General features: G+C 38.8%; 1 protein-coding gene across 2 annotated transcripts in view; it reads right to left on the bottom strand.

Annotated features, from left to right (window-relative positions):
- SCG3 (secretogranin III) overlaps positions 1 to 15,674 on the bottom strand; it is a 39,873-nt gene extending 24,199 nt beyond the window's left edge. Inside the window, exons 1-8 of one of the 2 annotated variants that reach the window (XM_003827839.5) lie at positions 15,270 to 15,673; positions 14,539 to 14,591; positions 13,984 to 14,029; positions 13,674 to 13,889; positions 8,722 to 8,864; positions 7,756 to 7,905; positions 4,794 to 4,971; positions 1,123 to 1,239 (exon numbers count right to left, since the gene is read on the bottom strand). In XM_003827839.5, the coding sequence (XP_003827887.2) occupies positions 1,123 to 1,239; positions 4,794 to 4,971; positions 7,756 to 7,905; positions 8,722 to 8,864; positions 13,674 to 13,889; positions 13,984 to 14,029; positions 14,539 to 14,591; positions 15,270 to 15,351 (985 nt within the window). In that variant the 5' untranslated portion in view covers positions 15,352 to 15,673. Of the gene's footprint in view, positions 1 to 1,122; positions 1,240 to 4,793; positions 4,972 to 7,755; positions 7,906 to 8,721; positions 8,865 to 13,673; positions 13,890 to 13,983; positions 14,030 to 14,538; positions 14,592 to 15,269 lie in introns of both variants that reach the window. The other variant, XM_034938753.3, reaches the window with a different exon arrangement.
- Between the last annotated feature and the right edge of the window lie 3,568 nt (positions 15,675 to 19,242).

Below are 19,242 nucleotides of genomic sequence, written 5' to 3'. Positions count from 1 at the left end.
ATAAACCAAAATGTTACCAGAGTGTTGATGTTGTGAGTGATTTTCACTTTCTTTTTAGGATTTTTTGCATTGAATGACTTTTAAAAATAAATATGCTCTTTTACAGTCAAGGAAAAACCAGTAAAACTACTTTCATTTAGAAAAAAAATGAGGTTCATCCAGAGTAATTCTGGATTACCCTATCTGGTATAGTTTTGATATTTGTTCCCCCAACACTAATGTTGAAATGCAGTCCCCAGTGTTGGAGGTGGGGCCTGGTGGGAGGTGATTGGATCATGGGGGCGATTTCTCACGAATGGTTTAGCACCATCTCCTTGGTGCTGTCCTCCGATAGTGAGTGAATTCTCACGAGATCTGATTGTTTAAAAGCGTGTGGCACCTTCCCCACCCTTGCCTTTGCTTTTACGCTGTGACATGCCTGCTCCCACTTCACCTTCTGCCACAAGTAGTTGCTTCACCGAGCAGATGCTGGTGCCATGCTTTCTGTACAGCCTGCAGAACTGTGAGCCAATTAAACCTCTTTTGTTTCCTTTTTATTTTATTTATTTCCTATTTATTTATCTGAGACAGGGTCTTGCTTTGTGGCCCAGGCTGGAGTGCCATGGCCCTATCTTGGCTCACTGCAACCTCAGCCTCCTGGGCCCAAAGCGATTCTCATGCCTCAGCCTCCTGAGTAGCTGGAACTACAGGGATGCACCACCATACCCAGCTAATTTCTGTATTTTTTGTAGAGATAGCATTTCACCATGTTGGCCAAGCTGGTCTCGAACTCTTGGCCTCAGGCAGTCCACCTGCCTCAGCTTCCCAAAGTGCTGGGATTACAGGTGTGAGCCACCGCACCTGGCCTAGAGTCAAATTTTTATAAAATTGTCTCCATAAGATTATTAGAAAATGCTAATGAGACAATTAATAAATGTGAAATATTTGTACTTAAGCTGGTTCTATAAAGACAAGTTGAAAAAGTTAATTTTATTTGTATATATTATCAAACTGGTCGATTCTTGGTGATTTGGAAAGCTTTGGCATAAATTATCAAATTAATGAGGTCATTATTGCCAAGTCCCTAATTTACTTTGAACAATGAAAACCACCACAGTAGAAACAAAACACATAGAATCTCACCAAGATAGGAAACACCTTCTTCTGGAGATATTGTTCCATATTTCACCATCATCTTCACAAAGTCAATCAGTGTTTTCATGATAGTAATCAGTGTTTCTTTCTCTTTTGCTTCTTTTTCTATATGAAAGAACAAAATAACTTAAAACTGTGGGGGATAGCTTCCTCTTTCAATGTCAATTTATAAAGTACAGCATCTTTTTGTTTGTTTGTTGGGTTTTTTTTTTTTTTTTTTTCAAAGACGAGGTCTCACTGTGTGGCCCAGGCTGGAATGCAGTGGCTATTCTCCGGTCTGATCATGGCTCACTACAGTCTCAGACTAATCTCCTGCACTCAAGAGATCCTTCCATGAAGTTGGAACTATAGGTAAACACCACCACACCCAGCACTAATTACAGTATTTTACTGAAATATTTTTCTCTATATTTATAGCTAAAACCATATATATTTAACTTACAAAAAATCTAAGCTTGATTGGAAATATAGGGTAAGATACAGCTATACTGAACTTTTTCAGACATGGGCAATGATAACTTCTCCAAAAGAGTTTAATTTCATTTAAAATATTTGCTAATAGGGTAGATGATAAAGACACAGTTTTCAACCTGAGGTAACATGAACTCAAAAGGAAGGGTAGAAGACTGGCAAGCCAACAACTTTTCTCTACTCAGGTGGTAAGTCTCTGAGGGCAAGAACAATCTTTATTCATTAATTAAGCTTAATTTTCTTAATTGAAAATAAGAACATATATAGTTCTAGTTTATAAATACAAAATTGATTTTTGAACAAGATGTTACTTTTTAGTCTTTATTTCATTTGAAAGAATATATGCATATGGTAAAAATATTCCAACTGCTGAAAAGTAAATAAAAATGGAAAGTAATATTCTCTTCCTCATCCCCTCTAACTCCCTTTAAGTAACGATTACTAGCAGTTTCTTGGGAACCTTTTTTCTTTTTTTTTTTTTGAGATAGAGTCTCACTCTGTCACCCAGGCTGGAGTGCAGTGGCACCATCTCGGCTTACTGCAACCTCTGCCTCCTGGGTTCAGGAGATTCTCCTACCTCAGCCTCCCGAGTAGCTGGGATTATAGGCGTGCGCCACCACGCCTGGCTAATTTTTGTATTTTTAGTAGAGACTGGGTTTCACCATGTTGGCCAGGATGGTCTCGATCTCCTGACCTCAGGCGATCCGCCCTCCTTGGCCTCCCAAAGTGTGGGGATTACAGGCGTGAGCCACCGCGCTCGGCCTCTTGGGAACCCTTTGTATTTGACATTCTGTTCTGCATCTTGATGGAACAAAATGGGTAATGATGCCATAATAGCTCAGAAAAAATATTAATTCTAAAATCAGAAAAAAAAAATCTGTTTCCATTTTTGAAGAAAAGAAAAACTAAGATGCTAGAGGGGGAACCCATTTTCCCTATTCTTTGAGCTGCCACTGAAAGATTTTCTCTAAATACTCCTAGCCTTTCCCCCCTTCCTCTTCATCCTCCCCACAGATATGGTTGGTAAGCAACAGCCATTAGCCTATGTTTCTCAACTGGTGGGGATTTGGAATCTTTCTTTTTTTCCACTTGCCTGGAACAGTGCAAGGCAAGAACCTGAGAAACGAGCCTGTTCTGCAGACCCAAACCATCCCTGAGATTGGCTGTTCCAAGATCTAGACGGAGGAGTAGGGAGCAAACAAGGCCACTGTTGGCTCTCACATGAAGCTGTGTTCTGCAGCCCTGTGTTTATCAGCAACAGAGATGATATTTTGGTTTCCTACCTGCTTTATTCATTCTTAATTGGTTGAGACCCTGGGCAAGAAAGACAGATGCTAGCAAAGAACTCAGTATAAATATTTAAATTAAAATTATGGAAAAATAAAGACAATAAGAAATGAGGTGAGGGAAATGGAAAGATAAAAACAAGTAAGGAACATTTTATACAGTAGAATTTTTAAAAATGCCATAAAGTCATGGATTGAGAGGGAGGAAAAATGGGAGAAGAGTCAGGGGAAGAGGTCTTGGAAAAGAACCGATAAATAGTAACTTCAGCTATCACATTATTTTCTCAAGGACACATCCGTAGAAGTATTTGGCATCACGCTGCTGCTCTTCACTGATGAGAAGTGACTCACCAGGATGACAGAGGTTCTGAGTAGGGCATCTGCCAACCAATGGGGCAAGATGGCTGAGAATGGACCCTCAAGATGTACAAGCCCTGCAGAGCCAGCAGAGTGGCCGGTGCCATCTGGCCAATGTCTGGAATTGAAGCACAAAGGATGTTCTCCAGAAATGAAAGCTTATTTTAAGGTCACTTCTTGGGAGAAATAGATTACAATTATAGAAGTCTTTATATAAATGTTCAATCTGGGGCTGAATCCTTGAACAGGGAAAGAAAAAGCCATGAAGGCAGTCCAGAGCATCTGTTTGAACAATAACAACAGAAACATTGCACATTATTATCCTCCTTGCAGATTAACCAAAATAAACACGGACTGAATCCTCAGTTAACTCACTGCACATATGAGCAAAGAGATCAGGATGCATGAAATACTTAGCTTTAAAAAAACAAAAACAAAAACAAATAATTTCCCAAGTGTGTTTGAGGTTCCCAGATTCCTTCAGTCTAATGTTCTCCATTTTAACTCTGAAGTTAAAATGTTCATAAAGGCTGAAACTGAAACTGTTCATAAAGATCTCTTGAATAATGTAAAAAGGATGAATTAGGTTTCATACACTGTTTCCATTAAGGAAAGTGAGTAAAGCCTTTTAAAGAAAGATTTGTTACAAATGGAAGGATTTTCTTCCTACTTTTGTGTGTGTGTATGACAACATGTATGCTAATAAAAAAAGGCAGGCAAAGAAAGACAAATACTGTATGATCTCACTTATATGTAGAATCTCAAATAGTCAAACTCATCGAAGAAGAGAGTAGAATGGTAGTTGCCAAGGGCTAAGGGGAGGGAAAAATGGGGAAGTGTTGGTCAAAGGGTATGAAATTTCAGTTATGCAAGATGAATACATTCTGGAGAATGTACAGCATGGTGGTGATAGTTAACAGTACTGTACTGTGTACTTGAAATTAGCTAAGAGGGTAGGTCTTAAGTGTTCTCATCACACACACAAAAAGAATAAAAGAAAAAAAAGAAAAAAATGTTAACTATAAGGTGATAGATACACTAGTTAGATTCATTGTGATAATCATTTCACAATGTATAAATGTACCAAAACATCAAATTGTACACCTTAAATATATACAATGTTTGCCAATTATACCTCAATCAAGCTGAGAAAAAAAAGAGTTGCAATAAGAGTTGAGGTTGAACTGGATCAGAGCAAGGACACTGCGTGGTTCATATCCATCTTTGTGCTAGGTCTTTTCCAGCACCTTGTACATAGCACACGTTCAGTATTTGTTTGCTGAACAAATAAATGAACCTTCTGTTAACAAGAAGATTAAATTATCCAGAAACATCACCTTTCCTGATTATCCTTTCCTAAATATTTTCATAACTGGCATGCTCCTTTGGAAAAAAAAAATCGATGTGAACCCTTTTCCCCAAGCCCACAGTGTATGTCATTGGAGATTACATTTGGAAACTGAAAACAGGAAGAAAAGAACACACCCACACATTTCCTGGAATCACTCTTTCTGTTCCACATAATCACAACCACACAGTGGTTACCTGAATCAATACTTTTCAGTAGCGCATAGAAATTTGGGAAATATTGGAGTTCCTCAAAGTTGTCTTCACTGTAGGTTTTAGTTCTCCTTTCCAAGCCATTTGTCAAGGTTAATATGTTAGATACTGTTTCATCGTTTTCTCCCTTAGCAAGACCATCTTGAATTGCTGCCATTGGAGTCTCCAGTGGGGAAAAATCAATAAAAAATGAACATTTTGTTAGAACTAGTGAAACTCCAGCTTGATTCCTTCCTTTGTGATGCCCTTAAATGTGAAGTGCAAGAATTCCCCCTCCTTTGCAAGCTCCTGCAGGTTCAAACCCATTTCTAGATATGTGTGCTCTTGTCACTTGAAAAGGTCATTGAAGCTCAGGGAAAGGTGCTCTACCTCAGGGAAAACCCCCTGAAGACCCCAGCTCCTGCTCAGGGGAAAAACGGGAATTTCTGGGCTCTTTCTCTGGCCATGTTTACCTCCATAAATTATCATGAGTCTCCCCTGGAAAAACTGCCTTTTAATGAAGAGGGAAGCTTTGAGTTCACAGAATCCACCAGGAGGGCTGGTGCCAGGATACAGGAAAGCCTGTTAGAATGTCTATCCCTAGCAGAGCAGTCACACCTGGGAATTTTTGGGTAAAGTTTAAGTGCTGTCTGGATGAGTGTACAAAATCTTTCTCTCAGACCTGGTTTTTGTTCAGTGACTCCCATCTTAGTAAATGGTTCATTCTCCATTCAGTGAACTAGATAGAAATTTAACAGCCTTTCTTGCCTCTTCTTCCTTTTCCCCCATCCAATCCATCAGTAGCCTTGTTGGCCCCACTTTCAAAATTTATCCCAAATTTGCACATTTCTCCCTCCACTATGCCACTCTAGTCCAAGCAGCCTTCATTTCTCACCTGCTAACTGCAACATCACCCTCCCCAAATCTATGCCCAATACTGCGTTTCCACATTATAGCCAGAGTTATCTTTTTAACAATCTGATCATGTAACTCCTTTGCTTAAAATTATTCAGGGGACCAGAAAATTCTCATGGTTCTTACAATAAAGATCAGAGTCCATCCATGGCTCATAAGGCGCTGCATGGTCTGGCCTGGGTCCACCTCCCCAGTCTCTTCTCTTTTTGCTCTTTCTTTCTGTGCCAGCAACACTGTGCTTGTTTCAGTTGCTTGGATACTCCACACATCCTTCTCTATGTGCTGCCTCTCATGTTCACAAGTTAACTCCTATTTGATCTTCGGTTCTCAGCTCAAGTTACTTCCTTAGGGAAGCATTTCCTGAGCCTAAGTCCAGGTCAGGCTCCTTTTTTGAGGTCTCATAGAACCATGTTTCTTTCCTCAGAGCACTTAATGCAATTGTAATGAAAATACATGATGATTTAAACACGATCTACCTCTTCCACTAGACTTTGAGCTTCATGAGTCAGGGATTATGTCTTTTTAAATAGGCATGGTATTTCCAGTGCTTGGTACAGAGTTAGTATTCAATAAATATTTGTTGAAATAATATTTCATTTGTGTTTTATTTGCATTGATGCATTCAGGTAACATGAGTAAACAGGTCAAGCATATGAACATTTTAGAGATAGGTGAATAGGAGTATGTAATGGGAATGAAGAATTATGGAAATAGCTATGTCCATTTTAGCTCAGACTAGTAAGCTTGAGCAAAAGTCATAAGGGTTTTTTTTTTTGATAAATCTAGAACTTTTTTTTTGAGTGGGTGAATCTTCAAAAGCTGCTTTAAAAGATGGCAGCTGGTGAGGATTGGAAGTAAGGAGAGCAGAGGAAAGTTTTTAGGCTATCCAGTAAAAAAAAAAATAAATCCAGACCCAATTTCTATTTTCTCTCCTCTCTAAAACAGAACCATCAGACTCTATAGTCTTTGTATTTGAGATAAGATGCTGGAGGAGATGAGGAGCCATGGGTCTGGGTGCTTTACAGAGGAAAATCAAAGGACAGATGAGGAATTTGATATCCCCTTATGGTCAGTTTCATCTAAAGTTTTAAAGAGAATTCAAGGTGGGGAGAAAGATCTCAACAGCTTGGTTGGTGCTAAGGAAAAAATGAAGACGCAAGGAGTCCAACAAAGGGAAGGAAGGATGAAATTAGCCTGGGTAAATAGGCATCTAAACCAATGAAAAGGGGAAGGAGCAGGTGGAAGAGCATTGCCAAGAACAGAGAGGCAGCATTAGGCAGCTAGCTCTGGGGAACAGAAAAGCTGGTGGAGCAGAAGATCTAGTCAACCCACTTCTTTGTGGGGGGATTGGGCACAGATGATGACATCTGCTGTGAACAGATGTTGGATACCAAAAGAACTGTGAGATGTTTGGTTGCAGTTCGCTGGGACTGTACACACAGATGTTATTATGTGATATTGTTACTTCACATATTATTATGTATTATTTTACTGTGGGGTATAAGATGTCACCTTTACCAAATAATAGAATATAACATAATCTTTACATTATTTTCAGAGTAGAGATCATTTATATCTTTTAACTTTTTGGTATTTTATGTATATACATATTTTAAAATTAGTTAATTAATTTATTTTTTGAGACAGGGTCTCACTCTGTCACCCAGACTGGTATGCAGTGGTGCAATCATAGTTCACTGCAACCTCAAACACCTGGCCTCAGGCGATCTTCCTCTCAGCCTCCTGAGTAGCTGAGACTATAAGCTTGTGCCACCACACCCAGCTAATTATTTTTATTTGTAGAGATGGGGGTCTCACTATGTTGCCAGGTCTAGTCTTGAACTCCTGGTCTCAACTCCCACCTCAGCCTCCCAAAGTGCTGGGATTACAGGTTTGAGCCAACATGTCTGGCCTGAATATAAATGGGCTAAAAATGCCACATACCTCAAATCTTCTTTGGTATCAAGTAAGGCACTAATTATTATACAGATAGAAGTACACACACACACACACACACACACACCCATGCATATGCATATATACACATACATACCACTTTCTCTGGTATTTTTCCAGCCTGATTCTCAGTCCAGCTTGTGGGCTTATTGGGATCCTCCTCATAATTGTTGGCTTCCTTTGAGATTAATTTTTGTAAAACCTCTGCTACTTCATCTTCCAGTGTATGTGCTTGGCTTTCTGTGATCTATCATAAAAAGGCAAAACATATATAACTGCTATATTCCCAGTCTTGTTATTAAAAAATAATGTGGACTAAACTGCAGTCAAACATGTATTTTTTAAAGAGCAATCGTCTGAACCATCTTTCAGACAGCCCTCACTTATGCCTGCACCACATGCTGGCTGTTATAGGGATTGCTCAGCACTCCTGGAAGAAGTATCTTCGGGCCCACCATGCAAGCTGTTAGTTCTATCTGTTGAAACCCATGGACCACATATTTTGAGAAACACCCTGAGCATTGCCCCTCCACAGCTTTGGGTCATAGTCAGATAACCTTTGACATCCTATAACATTAGCATCTTAATAAAGCCTGTCAGGGCCAGGTCAGGGCAGAAGAGCCAAGCTGAGGTGGATTCAAATTAGATCACCTGGAGTTTCAAAAATACACATCACATGCTTTTGCTCATGTTATTTCTTTTTTTGTCACATACATGTCTTTTACCTCTGCTGGTTATATCCTAACCATCCCTCTAAGCTTCCTTCATACGCCTCTTCCTCTGAAGCCTTTCCTTACTGCCAGTTGGATATAAGCTATTCTCTGGCTGTTATGGTTTTTAAGCAGCTGGCATTTTGGGCATGTGTCTACTTGCCTAGTTCTTCTGATGGATGATAAACTCCTAGAAAAAAAAGAATGGTGCTTTGCTTGTCCTTAAAACCTACGGGTCCTAGTAGAAGGAAGACACATTATAAACACTTGGCTACTTGATGCAAGGGACTTGGCTTCTTGGCATACTCTAAACTGCACTAGGAATTTGGTTTATTTCCATGCACATGACTTACAAGGCCGAGATTAAGTAGTTTAGAAACAATCTTGTCAAACACGGCTCTGTCATTTTCTTCATAAATCCTGGCAGCGATTTTATGGACAATGTCTTCAGCGGTTAAAGGAGTCCCGTCTAGTTGATGAAGACCATCTGGATCATCTAGACAGAACGACCACAACTTCACACCATAGTGATCATAGATCTATTTCATGCATCATATTATACTTATAATCTGTACTTCGCTTTTGTATATTCAGATATGTTTGAAATGTATTTATGGTGGTTCTCAGTCCACAGAAACCCTTGGTTTGAAATAAAATTGGTCTTCTTGTTAAAAACTTAGTATGATAATGGACATTCTGAAACTTTCTTAGGTGACTATAAGAGGAAGGAAAAGCTAAAGGCAACAGAAAAGTCGTCTCCATTTATTGTTATCACCAATAATACAAACCATATTATACTTTTTATTAACATAGTATGCCATATTTATATAGTATGTCATATTATTCAATGTACCCTTCTATATATTGTATGATTTGATATTCCAGTTCCATACAGGGAATAGATAGTTTGGTAATATCCCCACATGTACTACCTTTGCAGGCAAATTCCTGGGGTAGGGGCAGGGACTTCTACCTCACACTCAGAATCAGACAGTGTGTACTGAAGATTTTATGACTCACCTAAAATAAATATTTACTTCTAATTGAACTTGTATTAGAGTGTCTTTATGTAAAAAAGGCAGCTTAAGGTGACAAAACTCATCCTTAGAGAACAGGGATCTTACTGTAGTTTATGTGCCTGGAATTTAAACTTTTAAAATATGGCAACAGATCTGCACAAAGCAATATGTAAATCTTTGCAGAGAAGCATGCTCATATGTTCCCTTGGCTTTCCTAGGAATACATTTGGCAATACAACTTCAGACTAAAGTAAGGACCCATCCTGAGGGAAAGGGCTAGTGGCAATGAAGCATTGTAGCACATCCATGGAGATCTTCCAGGAATCAATTATTAGTCATCTCCAATCTATACTACATTGAGTGGATCAAATTTACAATGCACTTAATTCTCCCTGTTTCCTCTGGAAAGATTGGAAAGATCAGAATTTTAGCCCCAGTGATATCTCTGGTTAGCTATATCCTTGGATCACTGTAAAGGAATCTAACAAGGTATCTATTTCATGGGATTGTTGTGCCATTAAAAGTAATGGCAAAAACCGCGATTACTTTTGCACCAACCTAATATATGAAAGCTAATGTATTATTGTTATTATGCACAGTGGACTTGTATTTTGAAATAAAGGAACAGCAATTATCTTCTAGAGAATATGGAAATTGAATCTCCGGCCAGATTCTGCCCAGACAATACTCATCATATTCACTCAAAGAAAGAAGAGCCTAGTATTTCTATTCTGATTCTGCTCTTTTCTTCCATGGGTTTTGGGGATTTGGACAGGGAATTTATCCCGTGGCTTTTCTTTCAGACTCTATGAAAATAGAGGTATATGCAGCCTCAGGCAGAATATCTCTTTCTTGTTTGGAAAGAAGCTTAGGAAAATGAGTGGGGGTAATTATACATGGAGGACTGGAAGTTCTCTGTCAGTACAAAATTGCTGAGCTGTTGGCCAGCCCATGAGCCATGAGCCCTTTGAGCTGAGTACCAGAGAGACAAAAAAGCAGAAAAGCCCCTAAGAAAAACAAACAAACAAACAAACATAAAATCAGTTCTCCTCCTGGCTGGCTGAAAATTTGGATCATCATCTATTTTTCAGGAGCAGAGACTCACTATTATGTGTCTGATTTTTCCATTTGTGGATTGCAAGTCAGGTTGTCAGGAATACATAGAGCAGAAACTGCCCCAGTCTATGCAGAGGTGGAAGAATTTATTTCCCTTCCCACTTATCTATCCCTCAGGATCCGTAAAAGGAGGAATATTGGTTGCCTCCTAGACCTGGAAAATAACTGAGATGACTGTTTTTCAGTCCATTTACTTCACAACAGGGAGGATGTTAGTAACCCACTGAAGAGTCTTTGCTCTGCTGCACTGCTGTACTCTCTTGAGCCAGGAACTTAGGTCTCCCCTAGCAGTGCTTTGCTGGATGGGGTAAACAGTGGAACGTGTGACCATTGCTCCTCACCTTTCCCTGATTTCCTTCACTATTCTAAAATGGATAGTATGACTCAGAATGGCTTCCCTCCTGCTCATGAAGGGGTATTTCACCCTCCATGTATAGACTCCCAGAGGGGAGCCAAACATGGGTTTAACACATAACTTTTGTTAAGTAGCCACAACATTCTAAGTGAATGTCAAAGGGTCATGTCCCAAGTCATCATCTGCCCAGTTATGTTTTGAATCCCTAGCATCTAACATAGCACTTGACATTCATTTCTTCAATATATTTTAATTAAAGTCTTATTAAGTGCCAGACACTGGAAATAGAGTGATGTAAAAGTTAGGCATGCTCCCTGACTACACAGGGTTTATTGTCTAGCTCATAGTCCAATACATAGCAATTGCTCAATAAATATTCGAATGCATACAGGAGCCCCAAAGCACTACTTTATAAGAGAAATTTGGAAAGATCCTAAATTGTGCATACTATAGAAAACACTGAAAAGGAGAATTGATGGGTCCTATAGTACAAGCCTGTTTGGAAGCTTCCTAAAGGCGAGAGTAGGTCTGGGAACACATCCGGCAGAAGTTAGCTTCCTTTACCTTCCCCTCTGGGATGAAGTCTACATGCATCTGAGGTTCTATTCAACTTAGTGGCCAAAAACCCTCTGGTTTCAGGATTTCCAGAGCACAAAGGGAGACCAGAAGCTTACTCACAAATCATTTTCTCCAAGAACCTTGGCCTGTCTTCTCTGTGATCTCAAGTGGAGTTAATACCTCCTACGGTAAACCTGAAGTCATTAGGACTAGCACTTGGTAGTTCCAAACATACTTGGGATGGTAATAAAATGTTGAACAGTTAAAAAATTAGTTGCTCAAATTAGCGGTCAGATCAAAAACAGATCTATGTCTCTGCCTGCATGTACAACCAGTTTGACCAATCCAGCCAACTCAATATTAGGCTATTTTATTAAATCAAATGATCACTTCAGTTGAAGTGGTTGAATCTGATTTGTATGCAGTTATAATCAGTGTCTATTTGTAGTCCCAATATTTTAAGTAAAAAAGTCGAATTCAAGATTTTAAAAAGTAAATTTCCCTGAGTAGCATGGCATATGATATATGTCAAAATATAAACCCATTGCCTCCATCCCACTTCATAGGTACACATGACACTTCAGAACACTCCTAGGTTATTATGTCCTATGAAAGTCCAATTTAATAGTCAGTTGTTTTCTGGCAGAGATAATCAACATAAATCTCCTGTAGCCGTGGAACAGAATAAGGACAGGGAAGAAAACCTGTACTTACTCCTAGGCACTGGTTCTCAAAAATGAAAAACACACTTTCCTCCTTAATGCCTAGGTATGGCAGTTCATTTATTCCCTCATATATTATTTCATTTGTTCATTCATTCATTCATTCATTCATAAATTTATTCAATGAATTCATGGGCTTCCAGGCACTGGGGTTACAATGTCTCTATTCTTATGAAGTTTTCAGTTTAGTTTTGGAGAAAGGCATTAATCATAAATAATCACACTTATGAAGGTAAAATTACAAACTGCATGAAGTGCCATGAAGGGCAAGAACAAGGTTTCTATCAGATTATGTGTGCAGGATGAACCTAGAAATGTAGTCAGGAAGCAGTCCATGCAGGACTGTGCAAGCTTCATTAAGGACTTTGGTTTTCCTGTTTTGTTTGTTTGTTTGAGATGGAGTCTGGCTCTGTCGCCCAGGCTGGAGTGCAGTGGCGTGGTCTTGGCTCACTGCAGCCCTTGTCTCCTGGGTTCAAGTGATTCTCCTGCCTCAGCCTCCCAATTAGCTGTGACTACAGGTGCCCACCACCACTCCTGGCTAATTTTTGTATTTTTAGTAGAGACGGGGTTTCACCATGTTGGCCAGGTTGGTCTTGAACTCCTGACTTCGGGTAAGGAAACTACCACATTGGCTGCCAAATGAAGAATGAGTTGGGGAGAGGCGGAGTGGTTGCTGGGAGAACTGTAGATTTTGCTATAGTTTACATGAGACATAATTGGAGCTTGGACAAGGATTGGAGTTTGGACAAGTACAGAGAAAAACAATTGAGAGATACACAGACATAAAATTAGTAAGTTTTGGCAGATTAGAATTTGAGAGGTGAGGGAAAAGATAAATAGTTTGATCCTAGATTTCTGTCTTTAAAAAACTGGATGGATAGTAGTGCCTTTCCTAAAGAAACAGTACTCTAAGAGGTCTAGGTTGTGAAGTGGACAAAGATTATGAGTTTAATCATGGGCATGCTAAATTTGAGGTGCTTCTGACACTGCCAAGGGAAAATGTCAAATAGGGAAACAGATAAATAGGTCTATAGCTAAGAGAAGTCTGGCCTAGTGATATGGGATGTTAGGATATAGATGTAATTGAAGCCACGTAAAGGTTAGGATGACCTAAGGAGAAAAGATATGTCTAGGAGGAAACACTGAAAAGGAAATAGTGGATATTTCACCTTTTTTGTGCAGGGTGGGAGGGTACTTTATTGATCTAATTATTTGAAAATTATGATATTTTGTGTGTACTCATTGTTAAAATAAATCTGAATGTTCAAATGAATTTAATACCATAAAATACAAATACTAGATTAAAAAATGTTTTCAGAGCATCACTAAAGGAATTTTTAAAGGGAAAATAAAATTTGGCACTCTGTGGAGCTGGGGCTCTACATGTTATCAGTAAATATATGCTTTATCTCAATTTTGGACTTGACTAATAAAGGATTATGAATGTTTAAAAGATATTTTTAAAATATTGGACTTTCCCTTAACCCATTATAGGAAACTCCACGTTAACAAAAAGTTCTTTTTTTCTCATTTACCTTGAAATTTGTGATCCAATCCACTCTTAGTAGAGTCATAATCATCTATCAGTTTTCGATTCTTGGTTGAATCAACATCTTCCACATTCAACTTATTATCAAGTGGGGAGCTTCTTATAGATTGTCTTTCTTTCTCAATTTTTTCCTTTTCTGTTATTGCCTTTAGCAGGTTCAAGTTATCAACAAAAGAATAGTTGCTCTGACCTGGCTTGTTTTCTGGAAGAATAGCCCCAAACCCAACACAGCCATTTTAGTTCAGATTCTCATAGCCTACATTATTTAAATTAACATCAATATGATTTCTTTTTACCTGGAGGATATGTTTTTTTAATCTTGTCTTCTTCTGCTTCAGCAATCTGTGAAGCAAACAGGAGATAGACTTGGTTTAAAATCATTGCTCCACTACTTACCAAGTACAAGAGCCAAATGATTTAATCTCCATGGGATTTAATTGTCTTGTTTGTAAAATGTGGATAATTCCTATTTCAGAGCACTGTTATAATAATTAAATGAGATAAAATTAAGGGCAGATGCTCAATCAGTGTTAATTTCTTTCTCCTATAATATTGTTGAAAGAGAAATCTCTGGTAAATTAGGCAATCTTACAACAGAGTGGATGTGATGCTGAGCTTACTGGGTTATTATATAGTTACTCTATGTATTCATTATACAGAACTCAATGTAAATAACTGCTAGGGCATAGAATTTACCAAAACTAGATTTCCCGTCCTAATTTCTGTCAATTAACTATTAAGTTCCTGATGTTTGTAAATTCAAAATGACCAAAATGTCACAGCATAATTACATTAAATAATAATAACTAAATCAAAATGAAATAGCATTCATAATGTTACTTTTGACCTACCTGTTCATTCAAAGGTCTTTCTGCACTTAATTCTCTATTATGTAGAGATTTGTCTGGAATAAACACATGTGAATATAAATTTAATTGTGCGTTGAAGGACAAAATATGCCTCTTATTAAATAAAATTTTTATAAAAAGGAAAAATATTAGGAGAAATAATTTTGGATGACTATGAAACAAACGCATATTAACAAAGATTATCAAGATTATACAGTAATAGTAATTATCAATATTGCCTTGTTTATTATCTTGGTGTATTTCTTGAGCTGACAGAATCACACTTTTTTTTTTCTGACCAGAAATTTAACATATAGTTCTAACACTAGGGTTACCAGCTATTCTCAGCTACAGAGAGCATAATTTGGATTGGTATTATTGGCACACTAAAAACTCTTTCATCATATACTGCATATATAATGAATAGACTGTCTGAGAAAGGTTGTAAGGCAACTAGAAAACAATCCAAGCCACTTTAGGTGAAAAAGGTTCCCTTCCCTTTTCAAAATAAGATCTTTAAAAACAACCCATATTATTGCTCTATCATTTTAAAAGTGAAGGAAAAAAAATCTGTCTTCTGTCTCTAAATTCGAACTGATTTCTCTGTCCGTATTCATGGATATGATTTGATCAGAAAACGCGTCAGGATGATTTACAGCTCACGTATTATGCCAAACTTTACCTTTTCGTGGCGAAATAAAAGGAAGGTAGGAAGAAGAAAAGTGTTCACATACCTTGGCTTCCTCCAGGTTTGGGGAAAGCTTGAATCGGGAGCACTAACACCAGAATCCAAGTGCTGGTCCCGAGGAACCCCATTCTTCCACGCTCGGCTTGGGTCACAGCCCGGCGCTGGGCTCCTGGAGCTGTAGCTTTTGTTATGAATGAAAAGGAGGAGTAAAAACAGGAAGAGCCAGGAGGGCGGGTGTGGGGCGGGAGAGGGGCCGGGACTGGGCGGCTGCAGGATCTCTGACACTCGACTGTCAAGGGATAAGCAGGGTTGGGGCGCGCGGGAGTCAAGTCTCCAGGTAGAGGGGAGCGCTGTCCGCCCTGTGGGTGCTGAAGTTCCTGTGACGCGGAGACTGCCGCGCCAGGGCGTAGCTTTACTCTCGCTCCCTCCTGGAGAGGAAGTGAGGAAGGAAGCGCATGCTCCATGCACGCCAGAGGCGGGAGGGGATGGCGTCGGTGACTCCAACGCTACTCCAATCCCCCGGGAATGGAACAAAGGAGGGGCGACCGGCCAGCTGGTGTATTTTCTGTGCTGCAGTCCTAGGGTGCTCCTGGGCTCAGGGTCAGCTGGCTTGTCCTAAGCGTGACAGAATTGTCCCAACCTCCCAAGTAAATGTTACTTCAAGGGCCAAATGCCTTCTCTGCCTGTGCACCTGTCAAGGAGATTTAGATAACCTTGTGCGAGGAGTTCTGCTTCGGGATTCTTCTTTTGGGATATCTGCTCCAGAATCCCTTCCTTCCATTCACCTCCTGTACCCAAAAGGTAGATATAATTATAATCTCTTTAGAAAAGCCCTGCCTTTTGTGGTCTGTGTTGACGTATCAAGCATCCCTCAGCTCTACCGAGGCTTTTGAATTGGGAAATTCAAGGAACAGTCTTCCAAATAGTCAGATTGCTGCAATACGCTCTCACTCTCTGATGCTGAAACACAACAACAACAGAAACAGTCCTGAGTAGACGAGCAGCAATGGCAAATTCTCCTTTCCCCACCAAGTGGAACCTCCCCCACTTTACACACACACACCACACAACTAAATTAGAAAAAAGAAGCTGCATTTCTGTAAAATCTTGCCCAGAATTTAATTATGCCCAAAGACCTGGCTGTTCCAGGGGTCCTTCAAGAGAGGGGATAGTCATGAAAAGCATTTTTCATCTTTACTAAGTCAGGGAGGTGCTTCCTATGTTCTGAGAATATTCCCAGAAGCCTAAGGTTATTGTATACAAGGAACTATCAAAAGACTTTAAATGATGAAAACAAGCAACATTAATGTGAGCAGGATGCTGAGTAAGCTCTTTAGTCTCTGATTTTTAAACAGAACTTGGACCTTTTCCTCTGGACTGCGGCATGCTGGGAACCAGTCTGAATAATGACCAAAGAGAAGGATTCAGCACAATCAGGCCTTTGATTTCTGCACCCTCCTTTTCAAGGAGGAAGTTATTCAAGTACCTAAAAACAAACAAACAACCAAGCTGACAAACAAATCTCCCTAGCTCTGGAGGTTTTTGAGTTTGGAAGTCACTCAAATACTTCCTTTGAGGATCTAAAGAGTATTCTAAATCTAACAGCTCCTTCAAAACAAAAAACTCTTTATTGGCAGTGATAACACAGCATTATTATCCCAGTATACTGCATTAAAAAATTAAGTCATATTTTAAAATCCCAGCTGAATGAAGGGTATATTTCCTTATTTTCCTTTTCTTTATGATGGAAATGACAGGCTCTGTTTACCTCACACTGTTATTATGAAGATCAAATGGGTACATGTTTTGAACTAGTCATTTTGATACCAAGAATATTTTGATATAGCCTAAGAAAATAAGTCATGAAACGTTTTCAGCTTTTATGAAACATTACCCAACGCTATCTGAAATAGCCATTCACTGATCCTGAGACTCACTGACCTAATCCCTCAGCTTCACTTTGTCCTTTGTCCCATTCCTGACTCATTTATCTCCTCAATACATGTTTGCAATTGGGAGAGACTCAGGATGGGATGAAGGTCAGGGATGTCTGTTGAGTACATTGCATTGCTTGCCCAAAAGAAAAAGGGTATTTTGTCTCTTTCTGCCATTTGGACTTAAAGTGATTATGTTAAATGGACACTAAATCTAGGATCATGTTATGTTTCTGAGCAAATGAGTGGTGGAGCATTGAGTAAACCATAGGCATGAATTAGTTTACATTATTCAGCCTTATGGATGATACCACTGGACTTAGTATAGGTCTGTGAATGGAGTAATCCTAAATTGTATTTATTCATCAATTCACTTAACAGGTGTTTATTGAGCATCTGAAATGTACCAGGTATTGAGATAGTTGCTGGGTGTACAAAGACAAGTAAGACACTAGTCACTGCTAGTCCTATAGCCTAGTAGAGAGAAAATATTGTGAATATAACAACAACTATTTGGTGAACAGGTTTCACATGCAACACACTATTCTTATTGAAATATAAGTGAATGAATAAGTACAAGAGAGTGTTATGTGTCCTTTTTGTATTTGCAAAGTTCAAGTAGAGTCTGTCCAAATAATGGAATGAATGGTCAGGAAAGATTTCAAAGAGAAGACAGCCCTTTTATTAATAATAAAAAGATTAAAATATTTGATTCTTATGTATGAGAACACTATAAACATGGAATAATATGAAAATATATGTTGAAATTACAAGACAAATAACATTGACACAGATCAGATAATTATTAAATCAACAATGTACAACGCACAGTGAGTTTGTCAATGCTGCTTGTTCATTTGTCAACACAAATGGAACAATTGTGGTGCGCTCATTCACTAGTGGAGAATATTATTTTTGAGCTGAGTCTTGAAGATAGAGACATTTGTAGGACGCTTTCATTTATTACAGAAAAAATATATTAATTATTATTGTATTTTTATAGAAAATTTCAAGCACAAAAGTAGAGGAAATATTGAAATAAGCATGCATGAATCCACTACCCAACCTCAATTATCATTAACTCATGACCATTCTTTTTATTCTATATTTCCGTCCACTTCATACCCCAATGAGTTGTTTATCCATTAAAAACCCCAGACTTCATCACGAGGTCAAGCGATCGAGACCATCCTGACCAACATGGTGAAACCCCGTCTCTACTACAAATGGAAAAATTAGCTGGGCGTGGTGGCACGTGCCTGTAGTCCCAGCTACTTGGGAAGCTGAGGCAGGAGAATCACTTGAACCCGGGAGGTGGAGGTTGCAGTGAGCCAAGATTGCACCACTGCACTCCAGCCTGTGAACAGAGACAGACTCTGTCAAACAAACAAACAAACAAACAACAACAACAAAAACCCAGACTTCATACCATTTCATCCGTAAGTATGTCAAAGTATGTCAGTATATTTATGTAAAAGATAAGGATTATTTTTTCTAATGTTACTGCAATGCTTTTAACATACCTCCTCCTCATTATAATAATGCCATAGTATCATCAAATATCCAGTCAGATTCAAATTTCCCCCACTTGCCTCATACTGTAAATATTTTTACAGTTGGTTTACTTGAACCACGATTGCATTTGGTTGACATGTGAGAGACACATATGAGTAAGAATGGAAGGGCAGATGTTGCAAGGTTTTCTTTGACTTCCTAGATGAGATCATTTCTTCCTCAGGATACCATGCACACTCCCAGTTGGGCATATATCCCATATGCTGCTTTGTGTAGATGCTTTCTTTCTCCTTATTTCCAAAATAATAAATACATATTGAAGGAAAAAATTCTGAAAATACAGATAAGGAAAAAGGGGAAATATCTGATAGTGATAAACAATGCAAACTTTAGGGGTATGTCCTGTTGTTGCACATTTTTTCTAAGAAAACTTTACACGTATATTTATAAAATTATATCTCTCACTGTGATTATATGCTTACGTATCTGGCTTTCTACCACACTAGACTGTGAATTTTTCAAGGAAAGGATCTTGTTTCACTCATCTTTGATTTCTCAGCCCTTCTTACA

The sequence above is a fragment of the Pan paniscus genome, chromosome 16 (assembly GCF_029289425.2).
Source record: "Pan paniscus chromosome 16, NHGRI_mPanPan1-v2.0_pri, whole genome shotgun sequence".
In the NCBI taxonomy this organism is placed as follows: Eukaryota; Metazoa; Chordata; class Mammalia; order Primates; family Hominidae; genus Pan; species Pan paniscus.
This window is presented reverse-complemented; position numbering and strand designations above follow the sequence as displayed.